General features: G+C 41.7%; 1 protein-coding gene across 1 annotated transcript in view; it reads left to right on the forward strand.

The window, feature by feature from the left end:
- Positions 1-1672: 1672 nt before the first annotated feature.
- LOC100695501 (ephrin type-B receptor 1) overlaps positions 1673-13817 on the forward strand; it is a 121767-nt gene continuing 109622 nt past the window's right edge. The window contains exon 1 of the mRNA XM_005457133.4: positions 1673-2532. Coding sequence (XP_005457190.1) covers positions 2439-2532 — 94 coding nt within the window. The 5' untranslated portion in view covers positions 1673-2438. The remainder of the gene's footprint in view (positions 2533-13817) is intronic.

A 13817-nucleotide genomic window follows, 5' to 3' on the forward strand; every position in this document is an offset into this window, starting at 1 on the left:
TAGCCAAAAAACGTAATAATGCTTCCTATTTTAGAGAGTTGTCTTTTTTGCCAGTGTGATCAAAAAAGTGAATAACTGAACTGAAAGTCTTAATATATTGTGATAGTTTGCATTGTTTAAGCAGTGTGGTGGTCCCCAATGCTTTAAATCTACTAAGGGTTAAAGCTGGACATACGGCTTAGAGAGAGACACAGATGTTTTCACTCTGGCAGATTAAGTGTACTTGTAAGAATGATTCTTTAAAAATTCAGTTATCTCACCCTTAAAAGGCACTAAGAGGACATTTAGGGAAATGTCCATCAACACAGTCCTGAAAAGAGGTCTGATTAGTCAACACAAGCGAAAACACCAGTGTAGGTGAACCGTAGTTGTTTTTCACTTAATCCTCTTTATCCCCTGTAACACAAGGCCACACACTCTAGTCCTTGCTTTTTCTCCTAATACTGCAAAGGCTGTTTTCATGTATCAAATTAACCCCGAGGTCTCTCCCAGTGATGTGAAAGACCAGAAAACCACTCAACTTTTGTTTTCTACCGGAGGCCTTGGGCTGAAAGTCTGCAGAAAGCAAACAGACCTACACAGGGGTTTCTTGTTGTGTGTACAGCATGTGTTGAGGAGTAAAATATACATTTCTGTATGACTTTTGTGAAAGCCCTTTAACTATAGTATGTACAGTATCAGCATCAGACTTGCAGACTCTCTTTTACTAAGACGTCTTTCCAATTTCCATACCAAAATAATAAGCATGTCCATCAAGCCCCTCACTGAGACCAGTCTGTTTTGATTGACCTTGTTGGTTACGTTGCCCCTCTGGGACAAAGTCAAGATAGTTTTGTGACAACGTTGGCCTTTTTTGAATATGGACCACATCAAACCCAGAGGCTGAAACTTCTAAAATTGGGATGCTACAAAAATATAAACGGTTAACTGTCATAATCCAGAAAAAATAATGCAAAGCTCTTCTTGACTGCCTTTTTTTCCATTTTCTGCCAAGATGATCCCACACTGCTTCAATAATGTTAAGATCTGGGAACGCCACTCCGTGATTGATTGTGTGCATTTTTTTCTATGCAGGTATGAGTTTATGAGTGTGTCTGAGATCATTGTCGTGATGAAAAATGAAGCTGTTTCTAACCAGATGCTTTCCAGAAGGTTTTGCCTGATGAATCAAAATCCGACCGTATTTTTCTGCGTTCATAATTCCACCAATTTTGAGAAGGTCACCAACACCACTGGCTGAAATGCAACCTCAAACCATGACAGAGCCTCCGCCATGTTTTACAGATGGCTGTAGAGGCTCACTGTGGAACATTTCTCCTGACCTCTTCCATAAATGTTGATGATGATTCAAACCAAAAATATATCACTTATATTCTTTGGTCCATAGGATCTGTTGCCACTAATTTCCAGTCTAGTTTCTGTGTAATTTGGCACACCTCAGCCTTTTGTCCTCATTTTCTTTACTTAATAATTCTTGACAGCCACCCTTTCACTGTGACTGTTTCTGATGAGGCGAACAGTAGATTTATTATTTTGTCCTCCACTTGTCCAGTTTCCTCAGTTTTTTTTAAGGATACACTGCACACCATGCCAAGATATGCTAAAAGCTCTTTGGAAAATGTCGACACAACACTGGTCCATCCTGTAAGTTAGGTGCCTTTTTAATGCCAGAATAGCTCACAGGTCAGTGTTGAGTGGCTTAACAAACTGAAAATGGTCAGGTACAAGGACTGGACTGAAAAAGAGGGGAAAAGCAGGCAGTGTTTATAGTGAAACAGCAATAGTTCTTCAGAACACTTTAAATTTATGAGAAGATGTGGCTTCTTCACAGCAAAATAAAAAGAAATGAGGCGTGCGTGTGTAGGGAAGAAGCGGTCTCAGTCCAAACCTTGGGGAACCAATAGCTGAGAAGCATTGATTCTCCTGCTTTATCAGGAGGATCGAACATCATTATTGCTGCAATATCTTTAAAGACTCTTGAGAAAGACCACAGCTCACATCCCATCATAATGACTCTTCAGCAATTCAATGTCACAGGACCACAGTCACTGCAAGGTTTAGTTAGTTGCTGTGCTGATCCTTGACCACTGGGTGTCGCTGTCCCGTCACGCCAGCTCGTCGTGCTGTGGGATGGAGGCAGTGGAGGGGAGACCTGACCATTGGGCATTCATCTTGGGTCAGGTGGAAAAGAATGGGTGATTGGTTTACGAGCCGACATTCTCTGTCCTGATTGGACGGAAAGGTGTGCGCGAGGCGACGGTGAGAGGAGAGAGAGCGAGAGAGCGGATCTCCAGCAGAAGTGTATCCCCTTCAGCACTCGCTGGCTGTGCCGGCTCAGCACACACTCACACAGACTGAAGACTGCGATGTGACTGCTTACCAGAGGAATACAGCGTGTTCCAGTGGGGATTTTTTCTCTCTTCTCTGTCAGCAGGATAATGGGAGAGGACGGACAGGGAGTCAGACTGGCCATGCCGGCCACTTGGGCTGTTCTGGTTCTCTTCACGGTTACTTCAGTGCACGCAGTGGAAGGTAGGTTTGCAAACCAGGGAGCATCTTTCTGAGTGCTACAGCTGGCGCAGGGTGATTTAATTTATGCACAGTGGTTGAGCAGAAGACTTCTTAGCTGATGTTACATCTTCAGCTTTCTTATCCTTAGACATTTGCAATTTAACTTTATGCAGAGCTCCATGCATTTTTGGAAGAAACTTGAGACTGATGGAGGATTTATACCACAGTAAGTTTTCTGGTCCTTCATGGTGAGCTGGGTGTGTTTGAGGTTTAATATGAGCGCTAATTGCCTTTCAGCAGTGGGCCAATTAGTGCTTTATTGGGAATACTGACAGTTATTGCTGTGCACGCATGCACGAAATGACACAGAAAGTAGTCCCTTTGTGCTCTTCTAATATATTCCATGTTCTACTTTTATATAGCCCTAAACATCGAGCCTTTCCAGGACACGAAAAAGGACATAAATCACATTTAGTACTGCCTTTATGTACATGACACATGCATAAATTGTATCAAGTTTCTTACAGGGTCCATAAATGTCTGTTGCCATATTATAAAAATGTGTGTTGTTTAGTATCAAACATTACCATGTTTCTCCCTCCTGAGTGCACTGTTGTAGCTGTTTTATCACACAGGCCACCACTCACCTGTGAGCAGCAAAGTGAATCATAATTATAGCTTGCAGGTGCTCACCGGCTCCTTGTAGCTGCTTCCACCTCCCCCGCTGTTCCTTCTGCTGCTCCTCCCTACAGTGACCTCTTGCTCCTCCCTGCCGCTTCCCCGCCCGAAGCGCCATCTCCCCACGCTCGCCTCCAAACATCACCTCGTGCCTCTTTTGTGTTACAGTGAACCTCTCCCAAGTACGATCTCCAGCAACTCGTCTCAAAAGCATCCCGCCGCTCCTCTATCCCTAACCCCTGTTGCTCCTGTAAGCCAAGCATCACATTGTTATTGCTTCTTCTCCACAAGCTTCACCCGCTGCCCCTTATTTTTACTTCCCTTCCAGCACCTCTCACTGCTGGTGCTGGTGCAGTGTAATTTTACTGCCGCCCGCCATCTACTCCTGTTCCCCCTTCTTTTTCCAAAGATCCAATTTCTTCTACACCCCCCAAAAACATCTTCTGCTTCATCCTTTGCTCTCCTGCTTGTCCTGTACAGACATCACCTATTTTCCCTAAAGGATCCCAGCATCAACTAGTCTGCACATCATCACTTTTCTGGGTGTTTTCATGAACTTCTTTTACCCCTCTCCACACCTCTCATCTCAGTCCTGATGTTCCTCCTCAAGAGTTCCTCTTCTGCTCGTCTTTCAACCTTTCTTTCTGTTGGTGTTCCTTCCTACCCATGGATCCCTTGCCTTTGTTCCTCCCTTTTCTCCTGCTTTTTCTCCCTCTCTTCTTCTCCCGTTCCTTCCCCTTCCTCCTCAAGCATGACTTCTTGCTCCTTTCTCTTTCTCCTTCCCAGCAGGCATCACCTGCTGTTTCGGCCTGTTTGCTGGTCCCTCCTCCTGCTGTTTATGCAACACTTCTCCCTTCACCTGCTGCTCTTTCTCACACTTCACCGAGTGCTCATGTCACTCCTCTGACATCCCTACCTGGTTCTTCTTCTTCTCGCTGCTGCTCCTCTTCCTCCTCCTCCTTGTCATGTTCTCACCACTGCGGCTTTCCCAGCCTTCAAATAGCCAAACCAACCATGCATCGAATGACTGCTTTTGCTTTCTTTTCCTTCTCCATCCACAGTCAGCTTCCACTCCCTCGTCCTCTGCTGCTTCTCCTCCTCCTGCTGCTGCTGCTGCTGTTGCTTATGGAAGTGCTAGATTAGTCTACTGCTGTGTTTTAATGGTGCGCGTAATGACAGGCTTCGTACCGACTCTTCCCCATTATGAGACATGTAAATGCGTTGAAGGGCAGCTCTATTTTGATTAAACAGAATGCTGTTGCAGTGTGTGTGTGTGTGTGTGGAGGAGGGAGAGGTAGGAGGTTTAGCTGGAGAGAAGAGACAGATAGGTACAGTGTGGGTGGTGGGTTGTTTTGTGGTCATGGTGGCCTTTTCATGGTAAGTAGGTGCCTAATGAACTGATGTATAAGCTGGTCGGAGTTTGTTGGTGTTAAAAAGAACCACAGCTGACACAGTGACTGTTATTATCTGTGCTTTGTGTACACTCTGTGTGTATTTCACCCTATACATCAGACTTTTTACAGCGCTGGGTTGATGCTCTAAAGTGATACCATTATCAGCAGAATATATATTGGTCCTTAAATAGCAGGAAACTGTAGGGCAGACAAAGATGCAGTGTATTGCTAAGAGTGACATCTCATTCTTAATCCATAAGGTGTAAAATGATAGAAGCTATAACAGCTCCAAATATTCTGGGAATGCTTTCCACATGGTTTATCATTGTGCCAAAAGCACATTTGTGAGGTCAGACAATGATGTTGGATGAAGAACTGGCCCATAGTCTCCACCCTAATTCATCTAAAAGGTGTATATCAGGCTGAGGTCAGGACTCTGTGCAGGCCAGTCAAGTTCTTCCACACCAAACTCGCTCATCCATGTCTTTATGGACCCTGCTTTGTGCAATAGCACATAGTCATGTTGAAACTGGAAGGGGCGATCCCCAAACTGTTCCCATAAAGTTGGGGGATGAAACTGTCCAAAATGTCTTGGTATGTTGAAGCATAAAGTCGTTTCAGTGGAACTAAGTGGCAGAGCTCACCTCCTGAAAAACAACCCCACAGAATAATCTCTCCTCCACCAAACTTTACAGTTGGCATAATGCAGTCAAACAAGTACCGTTCTCCTGGAAACCGCCAAACTGACACCCGTCCATTGGATTGCGAGAGGGAGAAGTGTGATTCATCACTCCAGAGAACACGTCTCCATTGCTCTAGAGTCCAGTGGTGGTATGCGTTATACCACTGCGTCCAGCGCTTTGCATTGTGCTTGGTGATGTAAGGCTTGGATGCAGCTGCATCGTGGAAACCCATTCCATGAACCTTTCAACACTGTTCTTGAGCTAATCTGAAAGCCACAAGGAGTTTGGAGGTCTGTAGTGACTGAGTCGGTGACCCTTTGCACACTGTGCACCTCAGCATCCACTCATCCTGCTCTTGGATTTTAGTAGTGAGAAAATTTCAAGACTGGACTTGTTGCACATCCTATCACAATACCACGCTGGAATTCACTGAGCTCCTGAGAGCAACCCATTCTTTCACAATGTTTGTAGTAGCAGTCTTCATGCCTAGATGCTTGATTTTATACACTTGGGGCCATAGAAGTGATTGGAACGCTGGATTTCAGTAATTTGGATGAGTGAGTGAATACATTTGGGAATATAGTGTATACCAGGGGTAGGCAAATCCAGGCCTCAAGTGCCGGTGTCCTGCAGGTTTTAGATCTCACCCTGGGTCAACACAGCTGAATCAAACGTTAGTTCATTACCAGGCCTCTGAAAAACTTCAAGACATGTTGAGAAGGTAATTTAGCCATTTGAATCAGCTGTGGTGGATCAAGGACACGTCTAAAACCTGCAGGCCTCCGGCACTCGAGGCCTGGATTTGCCCACCCCTGGTGTATACTTTAAAAAGTATTTAACTCTTATTTTTATTTTCAGTCAGTATCCTCATTAATAAGTGACTTGATTGATCAAATATTGCAAAAGCTCAAACATTTAAGTACCAAAACAAAGTATAAATGAATAGCTGACTCTAGTCAAAATCCAAATGTATGACCGTGATCCCCAACGCTACTTAATCTTTGTTATTTTTGCATTGGGCTAATGTACATGAACTCTCTTTAGGAGATCAACTGTGCTGTCACATCTTGTTTTGGAGGCTCAGTGGCAGCATTTCAGTGTCAGCAATTTTTTTTGTTTTTTGTAGCCAGAAGTGACCATATTTGGACCTGAGTGTAGATTACTAAGTTATTTGCTAAGGCTGGAAAGCTCTGTTAGCAAGCTGAATCCTAACAATATGAAGCATTGCCAACAGTGCCAGGGCCAACGGATGGTGATTGCTGCAAAAAAGACTTTTGGAGCTATAGAAACCTGTGGGAAAAACTCCTTTTTGACTTGATTTCCGTAAAAATGTTCTTGCTGAATTTATGGTTCACTCACTCATTTGGGGTCAAATTGAATATAGTGTTAGGTTTGCTTTGGTTATTCTCTGTTTTTAAAAAAAGTGCATTACCCTGGATATGGTCAGTGGTTATCAACTTGTGATTGACAGGTTATTAGCCAATGAGCCAGTGGTTTCACTGTTCCTTCTCGTCATAACTGGTCTTTTGAAACCAACTTGGTGATGGTGGAATGGTTTATCTCGAGACTTCAGAACGGCAAACAGAAACCAGCACTTTATACTGTGTGTGAGTGCAGCGCTAACCCATATTGTACCAAGCGTTATCCTTAGTGCTAATTGGAATGCTACAATTTAATCCGCCAAAACCAAAACTCTTAATTATTGAACAATTGTGTCATGGCTATATTATTTCTTCATCAAACTGCTCCAGAAGGCGCCAGCACCATAAAATGGTCCAGTTCAGTTAGCTTAGCTGAGTTGAGGCCTAGCTAGCAGACATCTAGCCTAGCTAAAGAGGTACAGCCATTTTGTTTGCTAATGTGTATTACTTTACTGTTTCTGTTGTTTTTACATAATTTTTTTTTTTTTTAAAAAGACAGATTAAAGGACCAGCTGGACAATTAAATATCTTCCTCACCGGTTCAGCTGATATCCATTCATATATCTCTACTAATCAGGGTAGACTAAATCATTCAAAGCTGTACCAGGTTATGATTCCGTGCTATCCCGCTGGTATAAATACAGATGACTTTATCTTCATGTTGGCAGTGGGAAATAAACTTCCCAGTGCCTCTCTCGGTTCCCCTTCCCTCTGCTGCTCTTCTATCAGTTCCACCACACAATTAACAATTAGCATTATAGTGGGAGGATAGCATTATATGAATAGCAAATACAGCATTAAATTGAACTGAATTATAAACTCTGTCCTCCCCCTGAAGCATCCATTGAGTCTAACAGCATTTCTGGCAGAAACCTAACTATAACATATCACACTTAAGTAAACAGGCAAAACTGCATAAACAGGACCAAAATATGGTTTCCTCTTTTCTTTTTTTTTGGCTTGAAAAGTAACTAAAATAGGAAATCTGTCATACAATCACTTTATCGGGGTTGTATTTGTGAGATGTGTTAATATTTTAACAACAAATCCCAGACAATGCGTCATTACACACTTATTGATCTATACTACAGATAGCTGCAACAATTTCGTTTTTGCCCCAAGCTGCTTTTGATATTCTTGAGAAAGGTTTTTTTTTTTTAATCTCAATGTTTACAAAGGTAGCCATGAGCAGCTTTTTAGAAGCGTGAAGCCGGGCAGCTTTTTGCATACTTGATAAAAAGCGGAGATGCAGGAAAATATGCCAGCATGCTTGAAAAAGTCTGCATTAGACACACAAATGTGAGTACATTATTTTGGGTACTGCCTGCCATTTATGTCGTCTGAAAGTGCTGTTCACTGACCTTGGAGTCCCAGGGTTTTCACCTATTCAGCGAGCCTAGAACGCAGCGCAGTAAACACAGCATTTGACCCTGTTATTTTGAAAGTCAGTGCAAACCCTGACCCAGCGGATATTGTTGGGTATAAGTGCTACATATCCCACAAACAAGCCTTGGGAGGGGTGGCAAAGTCATCTGTGTCTGAACCCAGTGCCCAGTCAGCAGCAGATTCTCTCAGTGAAGTTGCTGATTTGTGTCAGTGTTGAGTGTCGAGAGGTCGACAAGTTAATTTCCTTTGCCTTTGAAAGAGCTGCTGTGTGCTGTCTAATTAGAAATAGCACCGCGTGTCCTTTCTTTTCATAAACTATCCTTTCCCCTGAAGCCCAAACACAGCCATCCTGTGCCCATCTGCCACCTTTTGTGAATGCTAAAGGTTAAACATTGTAGATGTTGTCTTGAATGGTGGTGTTAACATGACAAATGAACAAATGATCTCCTTGGGTAAACCTATCATGTCTTTATTGGAAATAGATATGCAGATGACCGTGTTGCTACCACACACACTCTGAATCAGTCAGACACACACACACACACACACACACACACATACATACATACATATATATATACTGTCGCCTGCACCATGCTTTGTCTCCTCATGTTTTAAAGATGCTGTTTCTATATTCTTCTGGTGACAGGTTAGCAATGTGACAGACAGATAGTTGAACTGGAAAAAAGTAGGAGCTTGGAAGCAGATCCTTTGCACCAGTCCTGAGGCTTTTACTCCAGTGTTCTGCGGTCTATTTTTCCTCAGGGTCTGCCTTCAGTATTAAATATTTATTTCCTCACAGCATTCAAATTGTTTCAGAATAAATTTGCTTTTTCTTCCTTGCTTGGAACCTGTGGGATTATTTACCTTTTGCAGAGAGACTCAGAGCCCCGGGCTTTGGTGCTGTATTTCCCACAGCGAGCTGGGCATTAAGAGGCAATTTTAGATCAGTCAGTCTGGTATTAGACACGGCGCTGCTCTGTAGCCAAAGGCTGTCAGACTTCACTATCACAGCTTTCGGTGGTTCAGGAAGTCATTTCTAACAAAACAAGCTCGGTGTTTACTGAGCTGTGATTAATATTATATTAGTGCGAAAATATATCCTTAACCATGAATCTTCACACCTTGGCTGCAAATTTTCACACAACTCAACAGTTTTGTCCTTCTTTTCAGGAAAAAGTTGCTGGTCCTCTGCATCCGTGATGAGTCACATCAGTTACAGGGAGGACATATATATACATATATTTATTTCTAATGTGTGCTTTTGGCTGCATTTTCATACCAAATGTTTGGGACACATCCCTGTCTGATGATTACAGATGCAGTCTGTACAGCTTGTTCTGGGCTTGAGGAGTCCAGGTTGGGTCTTAAGTGAAATTTTAGAGCACTGCTTGAAAAATTTACGCTTTTGCACGAGTAATTTGTAAGTAAAATCCAACACTTACAAAGCCTTTAAATGCTGCAAATTTCTCCCACTTATGAAAGCCATTTCATAGATCTCCAATTAAAATGGGCCAAACATGCAACCCGTAGATGTGCATGAATATGCATGGTAAGAATGTGGCACCTTATCCATCCTTCAAATCTGGCATACAGACATTTTTCTAGAGGCAGCTTGATCGTTCATCTTGTTTGCATTCCAGTTGTCATGTTCCTGTCTGTGATGCTGTCATTTTATCCTCAGCTTCCTGTCTTTTCTTTCTGACATTTAATAATAATGACTGCGATATCACTGCTAAGTTGGTTTACAGATATGTGTGATAAATTAATGTTACCGGGGCTATAAATAGCCACAGCCATGTGTAATGGTCTTGCAAAAAGACAGCTGTTCTGCTGTTTGGCTCTCTGCTGATGTGAGTCAGTCGGTGAAACTGCAGTTCTTCATGTCACTGACAGTGAAATGGCCACAAGTCTTAATTTTACATATGTTTTATTGATATGCACCCAGTGGGTTCGAGTCTCATGCTTCCTGTTCTGCAATGACTGAGATTTATACAGTCGAACCAGGTGTACTGCAGCTTTGTGGCTTTTTGTTCATGTTACTTTTCACGTTAACTTTTGGGTTTAAGATGTTCGCTCCATACCTGGATGTTGTGGAAAGGTAAAGCTAACTTGAGTGGGGTCAATAGCAGGCAAAGCAAAGTATTCCAGACATCCTCTGTAAACATTTTCTAGTTCTTCCTGGGGTATATTAGATGCTCTGAGGCCAAATTAAATATATAATCCCTCCATCAAAGCTCTGGGTCTCCTCCTAGCAAGGCATGCCTGGAAAACCTCCAAAAGAAGGTGCCCAGGAGGCATTCCGACCAGATGCCTGAAGCTCAGCTGGGTCCTTTCAATGGAACGGTGACTCGACTCAGATCTCCCCAGATGTCTGAACTCGACACCCCATCTCTAAGTGTGACGTTACTCTCGCTAGCAGACAAACACGTAGACAGATATGAACACCATGGATCAGTGTGTCTGTTTTGGGGGGGTTTTTGTGTTTTTTTTTTGCTTCTGCCACAAACTTTTAAATAGACTTAAAAAGATAAACTGCTTAGGTTTTTGTGGTTTGAGACCACCACAATGTCACTGTGACCTCATGAAACACATTTCAAGAATTGATAACATTTCACACAAGTGTCATTGAAAAAGCCCCAAAAAGGCTGTTTAGTGAATACAGATGTGAGATGCTGTTGTCTAAAAACTTTGTGGAGGAAATCCAGCTTTGCTTTCTCTGCTGTTTGGAAAACATAGAGCTGCTGGATTTCTTTTCACAACTGAATGTCTATTTTAATATACTGTATATTAAAATTGCAATAGTTATTCACAGCCCTAATTTGAGTGTTATTTGCTAATTCAAAATGGAGATGTGAATGAAGCACAGCAAAGGCTCCTCGTCAATTGTAAATCAATGCAGATCATGGTTGGTGCCTTAAGCCTATGTTCTGTAAATACTATTGATGCCATTCAAACTGATGATATTTATAATATGTTCCACAACTATGAAAAATAAATAACACTTCTGTTTTTTTTCCCAAGTCAAACTTGAGGGCCAGCTTTATTCCTGGAAACAAACCGAATTTACAATTAACCAAACAAGAAAATACTTGCAGGGAGTCACACAGACAGACCGACACACAGCTTATGACAATGACATGACAAAGAACAAAGGGAAACTGAGGACTTAAATACACAGAAGGTAATTAGGGAGATGAAACACTGGGGGGGAAACAAGGCACAGGTGAACTAAGTCAAAGTAATGACGGAGGAAACAAAACTGAACATAGTGCACACAGGACAAGAGACTCAAAATTTAAAAAGGTAGCCTAAACATTGAGAGGGAGACTAAGACTTGAGCTTGACACTAGCCAACTACTACATTTCTGAATTCATGGCATCCCTTGTATATACAAAGGATCTCTTTTGGTAAAGGTCATCAGTTAAACCATTTATCAGTCAGTCAAATTTGATGACTGACTATTTGATGACTACTCGTAGATAAGTGTGTAGTTATGTCTTCCAACAAATTGATGAGACAAATTTTAAAACATGGTTGCACATTTAGGCTTAAGATATCAAGGTTCAAAGCTATGGTTTGTCATCTGAGAAGGGATGCCCATAAATATTGGCACAGTCGCCTTTCCCACACGGAAAGAGTTGCAGAGAGAGGGTTTTACAAGTAAAGCCGAAGTCACCCACCTGCTTTCTGCTAGACAGGTAATTGAAATTAAAAGTTTAAATTTAAGCTTTTAGATCTCTCTTGGCTGACTAAAGCATAGTCAAGGACATGATGCTACAAGTAGTTGTATGAGTAGTCTTACAACAACCTTACAGTACTTTTAGAAAAGGTTTGTTTTTTGGTCAAAAAATAATTTCACCTCCTAATATTCAAATTTGCAAATATAATTTTCAGAACAAAAAGTAACAGCGTATAACTCAGGTCCTAATGTGTGTTTGTCCTACAGTGGCCAAGAATAATGCACTTGAATTGGAAATGTGCAATCTCCTGACATCTAGTGGTGACATTTTCCACACTGTGCCTTTAAGTAAGAAATTGCTTTCTTTAATTATATCATTATAAACTATGACCAAGTGTCACATGACCTTTGATATTGCATAGGCTGAATAGTTAGTGACTCATTAAAACGGTCAGATTAGTGATTATTATTAAGATTATTATAAGAAAATGACTTAAAGGTCATCTTAAAAGAGTGCATTCATCATGGCATGTTTTAAAGCTTGACATGGGAAAGTCAGATTTTTCTTTAACTGTATAAAAAGTGGTGTAAATAAGAATACAGGATGAATAAGCACTGCACTATATAGCCTAATTACTCAGTATAAAATCCATAAGAACCATTTAGCATCTAAACCACAGTCGTTACAGACACTTAATTAAACCCACCCTTTCTCTTCTCCTGCTGCCATTGCTGACATGTTTAAAGAAGCATAAATTGATTTTAGTGGTAGAGATAGACAGAGAGCACATTACAAAATGCTTCACTACATAACTTCCACAGGTTATTTGCATAACAAACCAGTCTAAATAGATTACATTTCTCAGATATGAAACTATAATTGATACCGTTATGGGGAACAGAGCACTGGTGAGAATAAAGGAATGAAAGAATCCTTTGTTTTCACCTAAAATTCTCCCTTTCTTTTCACCAGGGTCCATTATACTGTCACTTCAACTAATTTGCAGCTCAAAGAGTCACATCAATACACCGCTATGTTAGACAGACGGCAATGGCATGCTCTTTGAGTTGTGCTGTCTTCTGTATTGATTTTTTTTTCAGTGTGCAAGGTAAGCGATAGCATCAATTACCCTTTGTTTCAGACAAAGGCAAAATAAATTCTCTTCACTCTTCTGGTTAAAAAACAACAAAAAAACCCTTAATTTACTTTGGCCTCAGGCTCCCCACCAACTGTTAAACCAACCAGCAGAGTTGAAGAAAGAAAAAACACCACAGCATTTTTGGTTATATCTAATCTTTATTTAACAAAATGATTGTAAAAGTCCTCCTTACACACACGTATATACTACCAGTCAAACGTAGAAAAGAAAAAGTGATAAATAACTCTAAATATGTCTTATATTGTAGATTCCTGAAAGTAGCCACCTTTGCTTTGTTGACGGCGCTGCAAACCCTTGCCCTTCTCTCAATAAGCTTCATGATCTAGTCATCTGAAATGGTTTTCACTTCACAGGTGTGTGGTTTGTCAGTGTGTGTGTGTGTGTGTGTGTGTGTACACATTGCATACATGTGGAGAGGAAAGGTGATCCAGTGGACTGAAAGGGTGGAACTACCACAAGACAAAAGCAGACATAAAGGAAAGCTATCACATCCATGTCAAGGTCAGCCCAGCCAAATTCCTCACCTGTGGGACTACGACCCGACTTTTCTACCACTCAATACCAGATAGAAACAGTGACTTGTTCTTTCGACTGCTCCCTTTAGTGCTTGCAGTTGGTCATTTGCCTCCATCTCATCCTGTCTTTGGCATCCTCCCCTGTTACACTAACCCTCTGCATGTCCTCCTTCACTACATCCATGAACCATCTGTGGTTTTTTCTCTTTTCCTCCTGCCTGCTCAGCTCCATCTTCAACATCCTTTGTCCAGTGCAGCCACTATCCCTCCTCTGCACATGTCCAAATAGAAAAAGTGAAATGCTGACATTAAGAAATTCTACAAGTGGACAGCTCAGCTCATGGCAGTTTAAAAACTGGCCTTAAGCACTAGATCCATAGATGCAG

This window comes from Oreochromis niloticus, linkage group LG17, assembly GCF_001858045.2.
Source record: "Oreochromis niloticus isolate F11D_XX linkage group LG17, O_niloticus_UMD_NMBU, whole genome shotgun sequence".
NCBI classification, from domain to species: Eukaryota; Metazoa; Chordata; class Actinopteri; order Cichliformes; family Cichlidae; genus Oreochromis; species Oreochromis niloticus.